At 51.3% G+C, this 20,243-nt stretch overlaps 8 protein-coding genes across 8 annotated transcripts; 6 read left to right on the forward strand and 2 right to left on the reverse strand.

Annotated features, from left to right (window-relative positions):
- Positions 1–510: 510 nt before the first annotated feature.
- ASPVEDRAFT_128425 (glycerophosphocholine acyltransferase) lies at positions 511–2,095 on the forward strand (the record flags this gene model as incomplete). Its single annotated transcript, XM_040806548.1, has 2 exons — positions 511–1,322; positions 1,384–2,095. The coding sequence occupies 2 exons, from the start codon at positions 511–513 to the stop codon at positions 2,093–2,095; spliced, it is 1,524 nt and encodes a 507-aa protein (XP_040665919.1).
- Positions 2,096–2,615: 520 nt separating this feature from the next.
- On the forward strand, positions 2,616–4,833 carry ASPVEDRAFT_39566 (MRS7 family protein). The gene is made up of 3 exons (XM_040811947.1): positions 2,616–2,834; positions 2,926–3,446; positions 3,499–4,833. Exons 1-3 carry the CDS (start codon positions 2,768–2,770, stop codon positions 4,540–4,542), a joined length of 1,632 nt encoding a protein of 543 aa, XP_040665920.1. The 5' UTR covers positions 2,616–2,767; the 3' UTR covers positions 4,543–4,833.
- A 150-nt stretch (positions 4,834–4,983) lies between these two features.
- On the forward strand, positions 4,984–6,687 carry ASPVEDRAFT_39569 (NUDIX hydrolase). Its single transcript, XM_040811948.1, has 5 exons — positions 4,984–5,266; positions 5,380–5,536; positions 5,644–5,670; positions 5,753–6,165; positions 6,218–6,687. Exons 1-5 carry the CDS (start codon positions 5,018–5,020, stop codon positions 6,497–6,499), a joined length of 1,128 nt encoding a protein of 375 aa, XP_040665921.1. The 5' UTR covers positions 4,984–5,017; the 3' UTR covers positions 6,500–6,687.
- A 2,182-nt stretch (positions 6,688–8,869) lies between these two features.
- Positions 8,870–10,477, forward strand: ASPVEDRAFT_81742 (uncharacterized protein; the record flags this gene model as incomplete). The annotated part of the gene is made up of 1 exon (XM_040817082.1): positions 8,870–10,477. The coding sequence occupies one exon, from the start codon at positions 8,870–8,872 to the stop codon at positions 10,475–10,477; it is 1,608 nt and encodes a 535-aa protein (XP_040665922.1).
- Positions 10,478–12,398: 1,921 nt separating this feature from the next.
- ams1 (alpha-mannosidase) lies at positions 12,399–15,906 on the forward strand (the record flags this gene model as incomplete). The annotated part of the gene is made up of 4 exons (XM_040806556.1): positions 12,399–12,544; positions 12,651–13,159; positions 13,212–15,186; positions 15,249–15,906. 4 exons carry the CDS (start codon positions 12,399–12,401, stop codon positions 15,904–15,906), a joined length of 3,288 nt encoding a protein of 1,095 aa, XP_040665923.1.
- Positions 15,907–16,261: 355 nt separating this feature from the next.
- On the reverse strand, positions 16,262–17,214 carry ASPVEDRAFT_128436 (chromatin modification-related protein EAF6/MEAF6; the record flags this gene model as incomplete). Its single annotated transcript, XM_040806550.1, has 3 exons — positions 16,262–16,501; positions 16,576–16,809; positions 16,885–17,214. 3 exons carry the CDS (start codon positions 17,212–17,214, stop codon positions 16,262–16,264), a joined length of 804 nt encoding a protein of 267 aa, XP_040665924.1.
- Positions 17,215–17,450: 236 nt separating this feature from the next.
- Positions 17,451–18,581, forward strand: ASPVEDRAFT_70428 (low-affinity Cu transporter). The gene is made up of 4 exons (XM_040816075.1): positions 17,451–17,714; positions 17,791–17,989; positions 18,123–18,306; positions 18,363–18,581. The coding sequence occupies exons 1-4, from the start codon at positions 17,625–17,627 to the stop codon at positions 18,478–18,480; spliced, it is 591 nt and encodes a 196-aa protein (XP_040665925.1). The 5' UTR covers positions 17,451–17,624; the 3' UTR covers positions 18,481–18,581.
- ASPVEDRAFT_127997 (putative F-box and JmjC domain protein) lies at positions 18,582–20,147 on the reverse strand (the record flags this gene model as incomplete). The annotated part of the gene is made up of 2 exons (XM_040806510.1): positions 18,582–19,773; positions 19,852–20,147. The coding sequence occupies 2 exons, from the start codon at positions 20,145–20,147 to the stop codon at positions 18,582–18,584; spliced, it is 1,488 nt and encodes a 495-aa protein (XP_040665926.1).
- Between the last annotated feature and the right edge of the window lie 96 nt (positions 20,148–20,243).

A 20,243-nucleotide genomic window follows, 5' to 3' on the forward strand; every position in this document is an offset into this window, starting at 1 on the left:
TGTTCCCAGCTTCTCTTTGCAACTTCGTGAGCCCTCCCTCCTTCGCCGCCCCGTGGTCGCTTTCAGTCCGTCCGATATTCGTCCCTCCCAAACACTGGTCCAGTCATGCGCCTTGGACGTTAACGATCACTGGCGCATTCGTGGTCTCGATTCCCCAACATATCCAGAGTTCGTCCTTCGTTCGCGCCGCTGAGGGCCTGATAAGTCAGTACTACATCTAAAGCGGAAGGTATGTCCCTACTACCCCCCCACCTCCAAGATCCTTTGCCATGAGTCAATAAAGGCTTCCGTATATCTTCTCTCTGCCCCTCCCTTCCTCTTTTTTGTCTTCTATCCGCTCTCAACTCTCCCCGCCTCGTCCGCGAGTGCTAGCGATCTTGTTTACTTCTTCGTTGCGAAGTCGGTAGATGAACGATGGGCTTGCTAACACTCGCGCGTTTTCTCAGTCGGCCATACCCACACGACACGCGTGGCGGCCCTACGATATTCTCCTTCCAGCAGAAACTGATCATGGACGAAGGCGGCCCTTATCAGCGACGAAAGTCGGATGCGAAAGGCGGAGAGACGCCTGAGCTACAACCTGTGAATATAGAAGATATATTGGATTCGGAGTCTGATTATTTCTACTCTCCGCCGGGGTCCCCGAGCACCAGGCCTCGACTCTCGCGCAGTTCTTTCTCCTATCAAGATGACTGGGAAACGTTCCCACCCCTCGACCAACTCACCGTTTTTGACCTCCTCGACAATTTATCCTTGTCTCAGAGACTCGAGAGAATACAGCAGTCTCTAAGCTCGCAGAGAGACAAGGTCAAGAAACAGCAAGAGAAGCTAAGGTCAACCTCGAAGAATGCTAGGGACCGTGTCGTGGGCGAATGGAAACGAAGAGTGCCCACTGCTGATGAACAGCTGGAGAAATACCGCCGTCGAATGAAGACCGGGGTTGAGCGTCTATCTCGACGGTGGAACGCAGCCTCCGCAGTCACTCTGCGGGAGAAGATCTCGTTCATAGCGGGTGTTCTCAACATTTTCATCAGCGGCTATCTGCTTGGATCGTACCCTGAATACTTCTATATCTGGTTCAGCGCGCAACTCGCCTACTTTATGCCGATCCGGTTCTACAGGTACCGCTCAATCGGATACCACTACTTCCTGGCGGATCTCTGTTACTTCGTCAATTTACTCTGTATGCTCTCCATGTGGGGGTTCCCGAAGTCAAAGAGACTCTTTATCAGCACCTTCTGCTTGGTATTCGGCAATAATGCAGTTGCGATTGCCATGTGGCGGAACTCTATGGTCTTCCATAGTATGGACAAGGTCGTCAGGTGAGTAGTATTCTTGTTTGTGCCCAATTTATTTTGCAGCATCACTAACTGAGCACCATAGTCTCTTCATCCATATAATGCCGCCAGTCTCCCTCCACTGCCTTGTTCATATGACGCCATTGGAAATGTTGAAGGAGCGGTTCCCGGCGATTTATGAAATCAAGACGAGCGAACCCGGTTCCCCTGAGCATTTCGGGCTCGGGTCCATGGTTATATGGGCGACGGTTCCCTATATTGTCTGGCAGCTGTCTTATCACTTGTTTATCACCGTCCGTCGCGCGGATAAGATTGCGGCAGGGCGCCCGACCAGTTTTACCTGGCTTCGCAAATCATATGCAAAGGCTTGGATCGGCCGAATCGTCCTTAGCCTTCCTGAATACCTGCAAGCCCCCGCATTTATGGTGATTCAATATCTCTATGCGGTTTTGACCATGCTTCCATGTCCTCTCTGGCTTTGGTCGCGGTGGGCGAGTGGAATTTTCATCACCGGTCTGTTCATTTTGAGTATCCACAACGGTGCCACGTACTATATTGATGTATTCGGCAAACGCTTCCAAAAGGAGCTTGAGGAGTTAAAGAGGGATGTCGCACGTTGGCAATCCAGTCCCGAAGGAATGGGCCCCATGACTCCCGCAATAGACGCCACCGTTGGTAGTCCCGAAGGAAAGCCAGATATATCTCAGGACAACAACTCGGAAAAGGCCAGCCTTGAAAAGATCCCCCTTCTCGACTCCACTGGAGTCTCGACCGCTATTGAAAGCAGCACGAAATGAATCGATACCAACACTACACAACAGAACTATTATTAATATCCCCTGGTTTATCTCTCTTCGGAATATTGTTTTGAAATTCCTGCCGCATTTAAATAGTCGCCTCGCCTCATGATACCCAACTTTTGATCCGGTCGCTCCCTTGTATAGCCTTTCGCTATCGTTAATACTTGCCCTGTATACGAAGACATGGCTTTTTGACTTGTTGATTTTCCGTTGTTACTTAGTCTTGCGTACTTCCTATTTGATTACAGCTTATTAGAATGATGGTAGATGTCTCTCCAATGTTAACAGCCCATAACACGTTGTGGATATTAATTCTGTGAACTAAAATATTGTGTTGTGTTAACTTCATTAATTTCACTGTACACAGTTTTTAAGGCCTTTTTTAAGGCACTTTTAAAGTTGCTGATGCCAAGGCTTGGCGGGGGGCGAACCGGGGAAAACCCATAACTCCGAGATCACGTGTGCACCGCCCGGCTCTGCTTGCGGACTTCGTTGCAGGATGAGATGGCGCACACATCACCGCCAGCCACTCATTGCAATTCGATTCATCAATCTTGACCGTGCCAGCAAATTTTTTGACAACTCCTTAATTGTTTACTAAAGTTGTTGTGCCTTTTTTCTGTTCTCGCTCGCTCCCTCGAGCACCCTGAATTCTACTAGGCTTCCGCCATGTCCGTCACTATGAGGTCCGCCCGACTGCTGCGTACCAATCCAGTCCTTAGGCCCAACTTCATCGGTGAGTCCTCCCTCCGTCGGATGCTTCTTATTCTTGTGCAAATTCTTCTTGCGCCTTCGGAATCCTTGTGCTCATCCTTCCCCTTAACCAGCCCGACCGCGTTATACCGGAGCTCTAGGCGCAGTCAACGCAACAACCCTCCGATTGACCGGAAGAGACTTCCCATCCCAAGTATCGGCCCTCGCGATCCTAGTTCCGAAGCGAGGATACGCTACAGAACAATCAACATCCACGTCTAGTTCTTCGGACCTACCACCTCCCGGCTTTAACGCGGAGCAAGCCAAGAAACCCATTCCGGCCGATCAGGCCAAGTCTGTGAGCGCCAAGGCAGGCCAACAAACCAAGCCCGAGGGTGCTCTTTCGGTGCCGACGCAGAATGTTGCTCAGAATAAGGGCAAGGAGGGTGGTTTAGTAACAAAGGCTGAGGAAAAGAAGGCTGGGGAAGAGGCGAAGAAGGAGGCTAAGAAGTTGACTATCGGGCAAAAGATCAAGAAGGAAGTTCAGCATTACTGGGACGGTACGAAGCTTCTTGCTACTGAGGTGCGGATTAGCTCAAGGCTTGCGTTGAAGATGGCCGGTGGATATGAGCTCAGCCGGAGAGAACATAGACAGGTTAGTTTATCAAGGATGCCAGTTCTATTTGGAATTTACTAACGCTTTCTAGTTGAAACGAACCGTCACTGATCTTGGTCGGTTGGTTCCATTCTCCATGTTTGTTATCATCCCGTTTGCTGAGTTGCTGCTGCCTGTTGCGCTCAAGCTGTTCCCCAACCTCCTACCTAGCACATATGAGGGCAACTCTACCCGTGAGAAGAAGGCGCTAAGTCTGAGCTCTACCCGGAAGGAAGTTTCTACGTTCCTGAAGAACACACTAAAGGAGTCGGGCCTTCCTGTGACTGCAGCGACGGTCAGAAACGAGGAGTTTGCCGAGTTCTTCAAGAAGATCCGAAGTACCGGGGAGGCGCCATCCAGGCAAGATGTCATCAAGGTTTGCAAGATCTTCAAGGATGACCTTACTCTGGACAACTTGTCCCGACCTCAGCTCGTTGGTATCTGCAAATACATGAACCTCAACGCCTTCGGAACCGACGCAATGCTCCGGTATAACATTCGCCACCGCATGCGCCAGATCAAGCGGGATGACCGTGCGATTTTCTACGAAGGAGTCGAGTCTCTCTCTGTTCCTGAGCTGCAGATGGCATGTGCTTCTCGGGGTATCCGTACCCACGGCGTTTCCCCCGCTCGCCTGCGCGAGGATATTACGCAGTGGCTCGACCTTCGATTGAAGCAGGGCGTCCCCTCGACCTTGCTAGTCCTCAGCAACGCATACGTCTACGCGCAGGGCGGTAAGGAGGCGGAGATGTCCACCCAGATCGAGTCTCTCCAGTCTGTTCTGTCGAGTATTCCTGAGGAACTCTTCCACGAGATTGAGCTCGAGGTGCACAACGCCGAGGGTGCCGCCACCAACAAGCAGCGCTTGGAGGTCATCAAGGAGCAGCAAGAGCTCATTGAGGAGGAGAACCAGCAGAATGAAGAGAACGAAGAGAAGGGCGTTGCTGCGCCCAAGGACACCGAGGACATTGACGAGGAAAAGTACGATGCTAGCCAGTCCGGAGAGGCGTCGGAAGCTTTGGCGGAGGGTGAGAAGGCCGAAAAGGCTGCTGATGCTGAGCCTTCAGTGGAGGCCGAGAAGAAGGAGACCAAATGATTTGCCACTTTCCTTTTGCTACTAACCAACTCTCTACCTTCTTGACTTGTGTTATGTTTGTACGATAGACTTTGTTTCCCGTTCCCTCGAGGCAACTCTCTCTCGCCTCGCACACTCACCATCGCCAACACTTTATTTCCTTTTGTTTTTCAATAGATGGGGCAAGCATAATGGACTTCAGAACCAGACTGGTGGTTGGAGTCTCATTGCGGTTGGCCGGATACAGGATGGATTTCTGCGATTGGATGTGTAACTAAATACCACAATATAAACTGTACATTCTGACTGTTGTCCCTGCTTTTACTGTTTCGTGTTGATCTACGGAGACAATCCCAGCTGTCTGGGTTGTCATACTCGAAAGATGTACGAACGCGGTTCGGTCCCACACAACAACCTCGGCAACGCGACTCTCCCAGAGCCACCTTGGGCCGTACGAACTCCTCCCATCTCCATTCACGCCCAATCATCCAGCTAAATGAACCCAGGCGCTCGCTTGCTTCAGTTTCTCTACCTGGAGCGCTCTCCTAAAAGCATGCGAAGAGCGCCCTTCCTCCGCGCCCTTCGCATCTCGTTCTCACCCCGCCATTCCAGCCCCAGATCGAATCCCGTACTACTGAGCGATCTCCACATCCGGCGTCATCAATCCATTGCAAGTTCACCCAGTCTACATCCAAGTGAAACGAGTTCATCGACAGACATGCCGCGCTTGAATCCTATTTCGCAGGTAAGTTGCCTAGTCGCGTTTGGAAATGAATTATGAGTAGATTGGAGCCACCACGTTCCACTCCCGTAGAATGCCCGTGAAATAAGTCAGCGAACATATCTAACTCTCAACAGGCTGCCATCGACCGGCTACGGGCCTTTACACCCCCGGCAACAAGTTATGACCTCGTGCCAGTCTCGCGACGGGCAGCGGTCCTCCTCTTGCTTTATGCCGACGCAAGGGGAGACTTGCGTGTTGTGCTGACCATTCGCGCCAGCACGTTGAGCTCATGTATGTCTTGAACTTAGACCTTCACTCTTCTCCATGGTCGCCGTTTCTCAATGCAGAGCACGGCAAGGAGTATACGATCTGGCTATCTAACACCTGTCAATTTATAGATGCAGGACAAGCTGCTTTACCTGGCGGTAAGTTCAGCCACCTTATTCATGACATATTCGAATGGATATAGAGATATACATAGACAGACATACTAACTCAAATCCCCAGGAAAATCCGACTCTGAATCAGAAACACCCCTCCAGACAGCCCGGCGCGAAGCACACGAAGAAATCGGTCTTCCGGGGCTAGACTACCCCCTCCCACCGCCATTCACAGTCGAGCACCTGTGCGAGATTCCAAGCTCGCTGGCACGCACCGAGCTCGTCGTGCGGCCGTGCGTGGCGCTGCTGCACACCTTCGACGAGGCGAGCGGGCGCGACGCGGATCCTGAAACAGAGCTTATCCCGCGCTTGGATGCCAGAGAGGTAGCAGCGGTGTTTACAGCGCCGTTTAGGGATTTCTTGTTTCAGCTGGGGACCGGGAGTGAGAGCGGGGATGGGAAGGGGGATGAAGAGTGGTATCATGGGCTTTGGACGGAATGGTGGGGGACGCAGTGGCGGAGTGAGTCCTCCCCTATCTATCTATTCCTTGTCTTCAGCTTATTTCTTCATATGGATATTCGGGCTAATATACTGTACAGTGCACCAATTCTTCGTCCCCATCGACCAATCGAAGGTCATAAAACCCCGCGCCCACGACCAGTCGCAGTCACAAGCCGTGCACAAGCTCGAGGAGCAAGAATCCTCCGGCGAAGTCACGCGGTATCGAGTCTTTGGCATGACAGCGCGGATCCTGGTAGATGCTGCGCGCATCGCGTATAACCACGAGCCGGACTTTGAGCATAACCGCCATACGGGCGATGAGGACTTGATTAAGCGGTTGAGGGGGAGGGGGAGGCTGGGGCCTAAGATTTGATTTCGTCTAGGTATTCATGATTTATGCAATTAAGTTAACGAGGGGGGATGGTTTTCGGCATGGTATGTTGTATCTATATAGATCCGGATATACGGAATGGGATACCCTTATTTTATGCACTGCATAATAGCACTGTGTCCGGTAGTTCAAATCATGCAAACCGAATTCTATAACTAGTGAGACTGGGAAATGAGGTCAAGCAACAAGCATACCAACCACCGTCCCTCGTCCACGAGACAAATGACAGCCATCAGCGCCGATCGGCTTATCGAGGAATGCCAGGGCCATCCACATGGCATGTCATGGCAAGCCTCTACCCAATAACGGCGCCGCTGCCCTAATAAAGTTCTCTAATAAAGTTCTCCGGTATGTGGGCGTCAAGCTAACTGACCGCTAGCCTGCCCCCTCGAGAATCAAACTCGCGGCCCAGCCGCTTGGCCGGAAAGGCCTGAACTTGAAGCATTCCAATCTGGTCATGGCCAGTGCCCCGTGCTCCAGGGCTCGCTCCAGGGTTCAGAGGCTGGGAAGGGGAGGGGAACTCCACCTAAATTCCAGTATTTAGGCTCGCCAATCGCAGTCTACAGCTATTCGCTTGAAAAGGCCGAATACGCTCGGCAATTGGCCCCTTTTATCTTCCTGGCCAACTATCACGGAGGTTATCATCCGATTGGGTTATGGAGAACAAAGAAACCAAAGTCAGAAGAACCGCAGGGATGCCGACCGCTTCTTCCCTCTTATTTTTAGTTTGCCTCTTTTTCTGCCTCATTCCTTAAGTAGGTAGCTAAGCGAGCTACGCAAGTAACTCTCCAGGCTCTCAGCCGGGAAGCTCTTTGCCCGGGCCAGTAGCAGAGCGAGCCTCGGGGCAGGTCGATGACTCGGAGAGATTTTGGTTGCACTGCTGCGGACGACATACAGATGGAGGGCTGGGGGGTGATATTCTGGGTTAGACTCTGGGGTATGTGTGTACGGGCCCGGCTGATGGGCGATATTTGCTTCTTTAACTATATTGTTTGATGATGCCAGGCGGGCGATAGGCAATAACATGCAAGACAGCGAGCTCGGGGATGCCGACTCGATTGTAATTGTCAGGCATGTTTGAGGTTGAGCCTGAGAATGAGAAGACTAGGCTCCCTGGACATAGGCATGAGGTGCAGATGTCTGTGGGTGCGGAATTCATACATGACACTCGCAGAAGGATTCTGCATGATGGAGGAGACACTGGCAGAGGGCAAGCGGGTGGCGGGCGCAAAAATGAGACGTGCAATTGCATCATATATTCTCCGTAGTTTCAAGGCCCAGAGAAATCCGGTTGAAGACGAGGATTCGTAATGGACAGGAAGAGAGGATGCAGTCACTGTCGGTGTGATGTGATGGGCCGGATTGGGGAGAGCTTGTTTGCCAAATTGATTTTGTTTGCGGAGGCAGATCCTGTCAATCAGTCCATCGATCGAGGCTGGACAGGTGGAAATACGAAGTTAGTTTGTTTCCCCCCCTGAACGGGTGCCCAGTGCTGAATCTGACGGGCAGTGCTGCTCTCCAATGAGTCTGCGCCAAGGGCCCAAAGTCGGGCATCCTCGAGGCCAGGCCGGGGGTCATCAGTCTTCACGGATAGGCACGTTACTACTAGCAAGGAGTGCCTGGAGAGCCCGGCCAAGGGAGAGAGAGTTTCGAGGCTTCTGGTCCCAGACAATGCAGGCGATGGTGGAGAACAGCCGACCAAAAATGATGCATCACATCACTTTGACTCGCGAACCGGTTCAGGCCACGCGAACGCTTTCTTTGTTCCAGTTCGCTTCCAGAATCCACGGAGTGTTGGGGAATGAGACAGTCTCGCAGAAGTGAGTTCTCGAGTCCGTGGGTTGAGTGCGATCGCCAGCGAGCAAAGACCTCGTTGGAATGACCGGGACGGATTGAAATGCTCAGCCGATGAAAGATGAGGATGGGCCTCCCTTGCATCTGTGTTACCTCAGTAATCAGCTCACCTCATGCAAAGGGATGCTATTTCTATCGCTTTCTGCCCTGGCCTTTGTCTTGTCCGCCGTTTCTTTTGCTGCCTCTTGTCGGTTTCAGCTCTTTGCCGGGGCATCCAAGAGCCCCAGTTCTGCCTGCTGCGCCGTCTTTGATAGACAAGCAGTGAGTGCATCGAACTGCAGAAAAACAAACGCTGCCGCAGACGATTTAAGAGCCCGACGGGCTGATTGTCATTTGTCGCATTTTTGGTCCACTTCTGCTTCTGCTGGTGCATATCCCTGTCGCACAGCCTGACCTTGACTTGACTTATTAGCTCTGCATCTGCTTCTCTTCTGCTCTCGTTCTTGCTTCCCCCTCGTCGCCAGAGGGGGATTTCTCTCGTTGCAGCCCATACTCGCCATGCTCTCTCCGTCAGCATACTCGCTTTCGAGGCAACTTCAGCCTCCCCCGGTGCGGCCCTCCAGGTCTCTCGAGGGCCTGGAAAGGGTCATTCCTCCCAGCTCTCTTCCCGTTGTCCATACTCGCTCTCGGCTGCACTTGGACAAGCCGCTGCCCGACCTTCCTGCAAGGTCACGCACCCAGTCTCCAGATCACTTCATCGGCTCGACGGCGTGGAGCGACGACAGCAGCACCGTCAACAGCTTCGAAGACGACGACGACGATGACGATGAAGATGATCTCCGTTGCCGCCGCCGGTCCAGCATTTCGACAGAGAGCTATCCCGTGTTCGTCCGCGCCGGCTCAGACGATCCAGATCGAGCCGGCTTCGTCGATCATCCTTCCGTCTCCACGCTGGACCACACTGACACTCCGTCCGCGGATCCCTACGACAACCACCACAAGCCAGCTGCTGCCTCGTCGCTGCCCGGCCTCACATTCCTGGCGAACGAGCACTATACTCCCCCGCCCCCGCCGCAGCAGCAATGGAACAACCACGTCGGCCCCAACCACTACTTCCGCGAGAAGAAATGGGACTTCTTCCCCGAGCTAGCCACCCCGTCAGCCTTACAGAACTCGCCCCACAACAACTTCACTTCACGCCCCCGCAAGAAAGACACTGCCCGCCGATGGATCCCCATCCCCTCCGACAAGGGCGCTGCGTTCGCCAACGACGTCCGCAATTCAATACGCTCCATCCAACGCCGTCTCTCCCGCAACTCCATGGACAAGGACAAGCCCAAGCGGGGCCAGACCGACGGCCGGCCTACGACGTCCCCCATTGAGTTCGCCCGCGGTCTGTATAGTTCTAGTACTAGTTCCCCGCCACCACAACTCCAAACAACGCTCCCCTCAACGGATGACTACTACTTCAACCACCGAGTCTCTTCAATTCCACAGACCCCGGTCTACACCAGCGTCGACGAAAAACTAACCCGCCTCTCCATCTCCCCCACCGGCTCCTCAATCTCCGACCAATCCATGCTAGCGCGTGAGACACTCTCACAGTCCCTCTCGAGTATATATTCTCACTACGAAAAACCCCTTCCCAAACCGAAAAGCAAACAACTTGCCGTCCCTATCTCTCCTTACCAGAAGTACGGCGCAGCTATCTGGGATAAATCCGGTAAGGAGAAAAAGCCAAAACCAAAGCACCGAAAGCGCCTCAGCTACCAGCATCACCGACAGCCACAGCGGGTGCGTTTTCTCAAATATCGGAACCGCAACCGGAGGGAGTCGTCCCAGCTCAAGGGAAACAATAATACATTTGTCTCCTCGACGGTGCCGCTTAAGCCGCCCGGTCGCAAACAGACACGCACGCCGTTGCGGCAAGGGACTCGCTACGCGGTTAGGGCTTTGCAAGACGGGACGAGCCAGGTCCTTGTTGCCATTGATGGAGCGAAGAAGAGGATGGCCGGGACTTCTCCTTTTGTTTCCAAAACATCGAGGATCAAGTCGGCATCAACATCGAAATTGGACATGAGAAGGACACATCTGAAAAGCCAGATTCGGCTTGTTGGACCGGTGAATCCGTATACTACTTCTCACCGGAGGGACCCGTGGATATGATCATTATGGCTACGGAACTAATCTTGTTACGCTTGAGTAGCTTTTCCTCTTTCTCTTTTTCCTTTATTTTCATTTTCATTTATAGCGTTCTGTCATCCTTCCCTTACTTTTCTTTCTTGCTCCATTACTTAGTTGATATTGATACCTATTTGGGCTTACTACTATCATGGCAAGGCTAGGTGTTACGGTGTTGGAATGGGCATGACAGGGGGATGAACTTACTATTTAGCACCTGGATGCCTACTATATATTGCATATTGTCTACGAAATGAATAACTCATCTTCATTCTGATGATCGAATCGCTTTCCCAACAAGCAACCCCCTAGATGACACGATCCTCCAATCGTAAAATAAAACCCCAGACAGAGTATGCAATCACGGCAAATTGTCGGAATCCTCCCTTGGAGATGCATCAACCACCTGGGCAAATGAACCCTTGCTGATCGTGGGCACAGCCTTGGACCCCTGGACTCCCGCATCCCCATCCGCCATTTCACAGCCTGTCATCTCCGCTCCACGCAATCAGTGGCGCCATGAAATTAAGATGAAATGAGATGACGAAGGCTCTCGCCCCGTAAGACAAGGCAAAACGGGCGCACCCAAAACATTGCCCTGGAACTCCGTGTGACGATCGCCGGCCCTTACTATTCCTGCAGAGCAGTGCAGATCCGGTTCGAGATTATCATAGGTGTCAGGTTCACAGCATCGCATCCAATTTGGTCATCCCCATACGATTACACACATTGGACAGGTATGTAACGAAGCAACGCGCAAGCGAGATTAGATCAGGCGAGAAATTAACAGGGATACCCCTCGTCCCCCCTTCTCCTGCCGGCTTTGTGTTTCTGGGATCTCCGGTGCTGGGTTTGTAGCACGGCAGCTCTTGAGCTTTGATTCTCCGCTGCACTGTGATGGGGGTGTGTATGACAGGATCTGAAACGGGGATGTTGTGCAGTGGCTTGGTTGTGGGACTTTGGTTCGGGGGGGGTACGTGGTGTATCCCTGGTTGATTTTGCCTGGTCTACTTCTGGACATGGATTTGGATTTGTGGGTTGAAGAAGGATTCGGCAGGTTGCGCTGTTTTTATTCCTAATGTCTCCTCGAAGTGGCCTGTTCATGGGTCATTCTGGGTAAGTAAAGCAACCCTCGTCTATTAGTGATCTCGCTAGTATAATATCCGATTTCACTTTGTTGTGCTTAGGGCTTTAGATACGGCCCTCTATATAGTATATCCATTTACTAAATAGCACCATCTTTCTTTTTCCATTTGAAATCCTTCTAGAGACAAATATAAACCAGATCTGGTCAAGAGAAAGCCCCGTCAGCTAAATACTGTCGGCGCGGGGAAGGAGCAAGTTCCTGTTGGGTCGTTCTTTCCTTTAAGGTGGCAGCAACCAGAATTTGTTTTAGGTTATTAACGACTGCCTCTGCTGAACGAATGTTGATATTCTGCTATTGCAGCAGTCAATCGATGGCCTCAACGTCACTGTACATATTGTTGGCATATAATAGAATTGCTAGTGGTTCTATGGCCCAATGGTATTTCGATGCATGTAATATAACTTCAGCTTTTAATAACATTTATTAGTGGACAATACCCAATTTATTTTTTTAGTTAATTTCTGTTTACTTGGACTCTTGATATATAATGTTGGGATGCAGTTATTATGGTTTGGTGCCTGAGGAAGATTGGTGGTGTGAGATTCCCCGGGGGATTCTCCGCATGCGACCTCAACGTCACAGCCTCCAGCACAGGTGACCCCGTTCCTGGCTCCTTGCACTGCATTCCCTCTTGATTTATCCATCCCTCCTTTGTGTCCTCTTTCTTAGATCATCTAACCTTATCTCTTATCCGTTGACTTAGTTTTTTCCCAGTAGTTGGTACTCTTACTTCCTGCCTCCTGCTTCCACCCCGCAATCATGGGTGGAGACGTTCTCCGACAAGCTCCCAGCTCCCTGCCACGCACGCCCGATGGCCCCGTCGGCCAGCGCATCAGGAGCATCTACACAGACCGTCTAAAACAGTTCACTTCCAAGGGCCAGTACGAGAATCAGAATTTACTAGGGTGAGTTCTTCCGCCTGCCCAATACCCACTTCCACCTCACTCCTCGATTCTCGAGGTGTCGGCCTTCCCCGCATGCGAATGGCTCCGCTCACACCCCCTCCCTCAGGAAGCTCTTCGAGGCCACCAACTCGGACGAGGACCACGTCAAGCTCTCAGTCTATTCCGTCCCAGACCTTCAACGCCCGACATTCAAGGAAGCTACCTCCCATGACTTCAAACGTACCCATATCGGGGCCTCTTTCGGCCCTAGTTGGTCGACCCACTGGTTCCGAATTCGGTTGACCATCCCAGAGGACATGCGAGAGAAGGAACGGCTAGAGTTCCACTGGGATGCAAATAACGAAGGCTTGGTATGGACCGAAGACGGCCGCCCGTTGCAGGGTCTTACCGGTGGTGGGGAGCGAGTCGAGTGGATTATTCCTGACGCTTGGCGCGATGGGAAAGAGCATGTCTTTTACATTGAGATGGCATGTAATGGGATGTTTGGAAATGCACCTGGCTCAGACTCGATTCAACCGCCGAAACCGGATACGTATTATACGCTGAATACTGCACGCATTACTGCGGTCAATCTGGAGGCGCGGGCTTTATTCTATGATTTCTGGATTATTTCTGGTATGTCGAAATAGGATTCACTTGCCGGAGTTACTTTACTAACAGTACACAGATGCCGCTAGGGAGTTTCCGGGTGAGGGCTGGGAATCCCACGAGGCCAACGTGGTGGCCAATTCCATCATCGATGCTTTCATTGCGGGTAATGGAAGCTTAGAATCCATCAAAGAAGGACGTAAGATTGCACGGAAGTACCTTGGAGACAAGGTAGATTCCGCAGAAGTATACGAAACCGGTACTCAGCCGATTGTGTATGGCATCGGGCACTGTCACATCGACACCTGCTGGCTTTGGCCGTGGGCAGAGACCAAGCGGAAAGTCGCGAGATCATGGTCGAATCAGTGCGACCTCATGGATCGCTACCCGGAGCACCGTTTTGCTTGCTCTCATGCCCAGCAGTTCAAATGGCTGAAGCAGTATTATCCTTCGGTGTTTGACCGTGTCAAGGGCTGGGTCAAGAAGGGCCATTTTCAACCAATTGGTGGTAGCTGGGTCGAGCATGATACCAACATGCCCAGTGGTGAATCACTGGTTAGACAGTTTCTCTACGGACAAAGGTTCTTCGAAAGCAATTTCGGGGAACGCAGCACAACCTTCTGGCTTCCAGATACTTTCGGTTACTCCACACAGATCCCACAGATTTGTCGACTTGCAGGCATGAGCCGTTTCTTCACTCAGAAGCTTAGCTGGAACAACATCAACAACTTCCCGCATACAACCTTCAAATGGGTTGCGCTCGACGGAAGTCAAGTTATGTGCCATATGGCACCGTCCGAAACATACACTGCTGATGCCCACTTTGGAGACGTCAAACGCAGCGTAACCCAACACAAGTCTCTGGATACGGACAATACATCGCTTCTTGTTTTTGGAAAAGGTGATGGTGGTGGTGGGCCTACGTTTGAGCATCTAGAAAAGCTCCGTCGCTGCCGTGGTCTCAGTGACAAGACCGGCTCGCTTCCGCGAGCGTCAATGGGCGGGTCGGTTGATGATTTCTTCGCGAAACTGGAAAAGAGATCCGCAGAGGGTACACCGTTTCCAACATGGTACGGAGAGCTCTACTTTGAACTGCACCGCGGCACCTACACCACGCAGGCGAACAACAAGCGCAACAACCGTCGAGCTGAGTTCTTGCTTCGCGAGCTAGAGTTCCTGGCGACACTTGCATCTGTGACCCAGTACAACTATGACTACCCTAAGAAAGAAATTGACGAAATGTGGGAAGGGGTGCTTCTCTGTCAATTCCACGATTGCTTGCCGGGTAGCTGTATTGAAATGTGCTATGACGATTCAGATGAACTGTACGCTCAAATCTTTGAGACTGGTCTCAAAGCACGAGAGGGAGCTCTCGAAGCACTTGGATTCCGCAGAGATGGCACGATTCCAGTCGCCATCAATACCCTGCCTTGGAACAGGTCCGAGGTGGTTAAGCTTCCCAAGGGGGTAGCCACAACCGGGTCCAACCATGCGCCGATGAGTGGAGGCCCTGGTGTCATCCCACAATCCGAAGCCAACGTAGGGACCGGTAAGGTCAGTGTGAAAGAGACCAAACCCGGAGTCTTTCGTCTCGACAATGGGAAACTTCGACTTGACGTGCAAAACGGCATTATCAAATCACTATATGATGTCGACGCAGACCGTGAAGTCATTGCTCCAGGCGGCAAAGCCGGCCAGCTAGTCATATTCGATGATAAGCCTCTCTACTGGCAAGCATGGGATGTCGAAGTCTTCCACCTCGAATCGCGCAAAGAACTCCAATCCGGAAAAACCAGCATCGCTGAACAGGACCCCTACCGTGTCAGCGTCGTCACCGAAACGAAGATTAGCGAGAATAGCTGGGTCAAGACAACCATCAGCCTTGCCGCTGCCTCAGAAGGCAAACAGTCTTATGTCGAATTCGAAAGCGAAGTTGAATGGCAGGAAACGATGAAGTTCCTTAAAGTCGAATTCCCTGTCGACATCACAAACACCGAGGCGTCCTACGAAACTCAATATGGTATCATCAAACGCCCAACTCACTACAACACAAGGTACGCTTCTCTCTCTTCCCACTCTATCATCATTCCACGTACTAACATAATAAACTCTCCAGCTGGGACATGGCCAAATTCGAAGTCTGCACACACAAATGGGCCGATCTGTCAGAAAACGGCTACGGCGTATCCATCCTCAACGACTCCAAATACGGGTTCGCAACATGCGGCAACCTCATGCGTCTTTCCCTCCTCCGTGCCCCCAAGGCACCTGACGCCCACGCCGACATGGGCCGCCACTCAATCCGCTACGGCATCCTCCCCCACACCGGCCCTCTAGACTCTCGAACCATCAGAGCCGGGTACGAGTTCAACCACCCTCTCATTCTCGACAACTCCCTATCTCTACCCAACAAATCAAGTGTAGACTCCGTCACCGCAATCCTCCGCAAGATTGGACTCACGGGATCCCCGTCCCTGGTGCTCGACGCAGTCAAGCGCGGGGAAGACGACGCGGATATCAACAGTGACCCGGATATCTCGCTCCCCGGCGCAAAGCGCAAGGGCCAGAGTATTATTTTGCGAGTTTACGAGAGTCTGGGCGGGAAGAGCCGCGGCGCGATTAGAACTGAGTTCCAGGTTAAGAGTGTGTGGAAATGTAATGTCCTTGAGGATGATGAGACGCCGCTTGATGTTGCGGATGATGGGCATGGGTGGAAGAGAGTTGCTATTGAGCTCAGAGCGTTTGAAGTTGCGACATTTAGATTGCAGTTGTAGTTGCTTTTTTCCCTTCCTATCATATTTGGCTATTTGGTTGTCATGTTTATCTTACAATTTGCTTGTCTATATCTGGCTTCATTGTGAGGTTATCCTGAGATAGTGGTCGAAGACCTGGAGTATAGATAGAAGCAGAGGATATCACAAACAGAAAAGAGAATAGCAGAAAAAAGATATTCTAGAAAAGACCCAAGTGCCTTTTCCTCACCATGACGATAAGCTACCATGCCATCTCTAGCGCCAAAGCTCCCACCAAACAAATAACCCATCCAGCAAGCACACCTAGTATAACAAGCCAGTAACTCCATACCCAAGCAAAATAAACCCGTACACATATAAAACGGCGAGAATCGAATTAATCTCTCCCATAACTAATTTTCAGCCGCTTCGTAGGCGGCTTGTCATCATCATCGTCATCCCCTTTATTCGCAGACGCAGACTTCTTCTTGTTCTTCGATGACGAGCTTCCCTTTACACTCCCGCCTGCAGACGACGTATCCCCACCATTGCCTGGCTTCCCGGTCGATCCATTATATGTTGAGTTCGGCGTCGGTGCTTGCGATGGCGTTGTTTGTGCCGAAGGGACTGGTGAATCCTACCAAAAAAAAGGTAAGTCAACTTCCATCCACCCAAGTAATATCAGACATCACAGGGAGAGATGTCACGTACACGCATAAAACTCGCGGAGCTCTTCGAGAATACACGGTCATTATCCGTCACGGCGGCCTTACGTCTTGATGCGGTGCCGACGCCCGATGAGCCCAGTGAGATTCCGCTCGCGCCTAGGCTCGACCCTGTTGAGGAGCCCTTGATGTAGGTGTCGAAACCCTTGATGATGTTTCCGGCGGTGGTTTCTTCGAGATATGATTGTTCGAACCGGTAGATTTGGTCTTCTAGCTGGGCCTGTGGGTTGAATTCTCGTTAGTATCAATCAGGGTGTCTGGCTTCTTAGGGAGGAGACGCGCGCATCGCACGCACCATGGTCTTATCCATCAGCCTCTTCTTCTGTATTGTATCGCGCAGCTCACGGCGGAGTTTTTCGTAGTACGGCAGGCCGCGGTTTGGGCGTTGGTCTGGGGGCTGGTTTTCGTTGTTGCTGTTACTGTTGCCGTTACTGTTATTGTTGGCTGTTGTCGCTGATGAGGCATTGTTATTTGTTTGGGTTTGGTTTTGGTTCTGGTTCGTTGATTGGCTTTGCTGTGTTTGAACGTTTGTATCGCCTGCTCCTGAGCCTTGCCCTTGCCCGCCTGCTTCTGCTGGCGTATTTGCGACGGGGGCGGAGGGTGTCGCGGCTGCGGACTCGACCATTCTGCTCGTGTTCCGAGTGCTTGTTCGAGGGCTTGAAGTTTCCACCTGAATATTAAATGTTTAGATGGGTTATATTATTGGCGATAGGCGCGACAATTGGGACGCTGGGACTTGGTCGGAAGCCGAAAGGTGGTGATGTGCGGAGGAACAGAATGAATTCCGAGTTGGTGATCGACTGAGCTTATCAGTGTTTGTTTTGTTTGCAATCACCTCATAGTCAGCTCCAACTCCTCATCCTCCCTTTTGTCGTTCTCTCAATCCATCAAGGTCTCCTTTATATTGATTTAAAACGAATATAGGGCCGATATATATCTTTTGTTCCTCCCTGCTATTATTCCGTTGCTCTTGGGTTAATAGTACCGCCCATATACCGACGTAAATTAACCCCTCTCAACACCCGACCAGCTATCATGGAGATGCACCACATGGGAATGGACATGGACCACGGCCATCACGACCATGGCGACATGGATATGGGAGAAGGGCAGTGCAACATGAATGTGAGCTTTTACGTCAATATCTATACCTGGATATTTCGTATCCTTTAAACATGTGGCTGATACACTTTGGTGGTAGATGCTATTTACCTGGTCCACGAAGAACCTCTGCATTGTTTTCTCACGATGGCGCGTAACGGGTCCTATCTCCCTCCTTGGTTCCCTGGTTGTTATTGTGCTTCTAGCCGCGGGGTACGAGGGGACTAGACAAATTACTCGACAGTATGAGGTAGCACATGCCCGACGACTCAGTGCGTTTTCTGGAGCCACAGTTGGAAGTAAGTTACTCCATTTCTTTGTTTACTTCTGTATCTCTATGTTATGTATTATGTTCTATATATGTCGATGGACTTGATCTCCTTAAATACCAGTGTTCTGTGGTGGAGCTGCCATTGACGCCCGGATTTGAAGGCAATGATATCGCCGACGAAGCCGTCTCGGGCACTGAACCTGAACCTGAAAACCACGCATATTTCCGCAACGCGAGCTCACGGCTACTTGTAGGTAGTGATAATAGGAGGGCTGTCGAGCGGAGAGGAAAGATCACCATGGCTGCACTCTACGCGGTGCAGGTGTTCTATAGCTTTTTCATCATGTGAGGCCCGGTTTCCCTTTTTTATGTTTTTGGGCCGTCGAAGTTGACCGGTATAGGCTTTTATTCATGACTTATAATGGTTTCGTTATGCTTGCAGTTGCTGTTGGCGCGTTTGTTGGATATCTGGCGTTTGGAGACAACATGTCTGCGTCCAAGTCGGTTGCTTGTCATTAAAACCGAAGATATGGGTTCGCTTTTTTTTTTTTTTTGTTCTGCCACGGCGGGTGAAGCATACATTGATTTAGTTGTCGCATATAAGAATCTGAAGAGTTGGTTCATGGGACTTCCGCATCACTGTCGTCACCGAATCCGAAGCTAAATCCACCGGTCTCGGGCTCACCATTTGCATCATCTGTGCTTGGTTTGCCGTGGACGATTTCATCCCACTTACGTTTCTTGCCTTCGGATTTCTTTTTCAGCTCATCTAGAGCACTCTGCAGAGATTCTGGATGGGATTCCTGCATCTTGGCCACGAACCGTTCGTATGGGTTAGTAACGTCCTTCCGGAACCCAGATACCTGGTCGGCTTTATTGGAAAGGAAATCCAACGCAGCGGTCAAGTGGGCACGTGGAATAAAGTTCTGCGTCACCGCGATAGCGGGTTCAAGGTTTACTACCAGATGCCACCATCCAGATGGAACGTGGAGGATCTCTCCTTCCCCGCAGATGCCTTCGATACAACCTTGTGTACGGCGGGCTTCAGCATGGAAGGTCAAAAGCCACTCCGCAATACTCAGTGGGGAGGTCACCTCACTTTGATCCTCCGACACGTAGACTCCAGGTGGAGGCGGGAGTTTAGTTGAGGAAGGGAACATAATCCAGTATTTAGAACCACGAACGACAGCATTCCAAGCGCTGGTGGCATTGGGATCCTTATGGAACGTACTACCCGACCTTTCAGGTCCGATTATCAGCCACTGTCTATCAGGTCGGTCGTTCCCAAGAACTGAGAAGAAGTCTTCTCCGAAGCAAGGTGGTGGCCAGTACATAGCATCTGGCTCCTGGTCTCGAGGTCCGGCTTTGATTCCCATCTTTGATACGAATTCCTTGTCGAAAAGATACAGGGGCCTTTCATCAGAATTATTTTTCATGTAGTCCACGTATGTCCTTAGAGGCCAGTCCACCGCCTCTGCTCGGAACAGTGTCTCTCCATGTTTAGGTAGCAGTGTTTCCACTGACCATTGGTGGTATGCTGGCCATTCTTTCACAGGTTCCGTAAGGATGAATGGCGTGTCCGACCATTTTTCCTGGAACTCTTCAAAGCTAAGGTTCGGTAGGCGGGTGATTTGGTTTCGAGCAGGGATATCGGAGGCGTATGGATCTAGGGAAAGGTGGGCACAGTAAAACGGCCGATGCAGGGCGTCTGAAAACAGGCTCGAACAGTCCAGATCGGCGACTCTTGAAGGTTGCAAGTTCAGGTACGTGGCACGCCATGTTCCCCTCCAGGCAAACGATGCAGGGGGGGAGCTAGTGGGCGTTAGCGACCAGAGCCCTTTCAATGCAGCTTTCGAACTCTAAACATCTTCGAGGTCAACCTAATCTTACCTGACAAAAAGGGTCTTCCAGAAATCCTCCGTCCTCGTGAAAGCATAAAACGCCTTGCATGTCTGGCCCAGCTGCAAAAGACTCCGGCAGTCAAGGAACTCCAATAATATCAGAATCAACTCGTCGGGTACCAGATTGAATGTACCAATCGCATTTCGAAGACTCTCAGAGGCAAAAAGAGCATTGCCACTCGGTTTGACACCTAAAGGATGACCTGGAATTGCATCATGTGTGATGGTCTCGTCCACAACCGCATCACCGCCGTTATGGCTGCCCAAGGTGGTTATGTCTGGCATTTCACTTCTGGGGTATCCTGCCACTTTGGTTCGTAGGTATAGATGTTCGGTGGTGACAACCCGTGAGTAGCAGTAAGCGCTAAGCAGCTTTAGGAT

This window comes from Aspergillus versicolor (assembly GCF_001890125.1).
Source record: "Aspergillus versicolor CBS 583.65 unplaced genomic scaffold ASPVEscaffold_3, whole genome shotgun sequence".
In the NCBI taxonomy this organism is placed as follows: Eukaryota; Fungi; Ascomycota; class Eurotiomycetes; order Eurotiales; family Aspergillaceae; genus Aspergillus; species Aspergillus versicolor.

Excerpts from the sequence above, each read along its gene's own strand:
- ASPVEDRAFT_39566 (XM_040811947.1), top strand. The coding sequence starts at position 2,768 with ATGTCCGTCACTATGAGGTCCGCCCGACTGCTGCGTACCAATCCAGTC. Across the intron at positions 2,835-2,925 it reads CCTTAGGCCCAACTTCATCG|CCCGACCGCGTTATACCGGA; the intron begins GTGAGTCCTCCC and ends CCCCTTAACCAG. Across the intron at positions 3,447-3,498 it reads GCCGGAGAGAACATAGACAG|TTGAAACGAACCGTCACTGA; the intron begins GTTAGTTTATCA and ends AACGCTTTCTAG.
- ASPVEDRAFT_39569 (XM_040811948.1), top strand. The coding sequence starts at position 5,018 with ATGAACCCAGGCGCTCGCTTGCTTCAGTTTCTCTACCTGGAGCGCTCT. Across the intron at positions 5,537-5,643 it reads CGCCAGCACGTTGAGCTCAT|ATGCAGGACAAGCTGCTTTA; the intron begins GTATGTCTTGAA and ends GTCAATTTATAG. Across the intron at positions 6,166-6,217 it reads GTGAGTCCTCCCCTATCTAT|TGTACAGTGCACCAATTCTT; the intron begins CTATTCCTTGTC and ends GGGCTAATATAC.
- ASPVEDRAFT_70428 (XM_040816075.1), top strand. The coding sequence starts at position 17,625 with ATGGAGATGCACCACATGGGAATGGACATGGACCACGGCCATCACGAC. Across the intron at positions 17,990-18,122 it reads TTCTGGAGCCACAGTTGGAA|GCAATGATATCGCCGACGAA; the intron begins GTAAGTTACTCC and ends CCGGATTTGAAG. Across the intron at positions 18,307-18,362 it reads TTCTATAGCTTTTTCATCAT|GCTTTTATTCATGACTTATA; the intron begins GTGAGGCCCGGT and ends TGACCGGTATAG.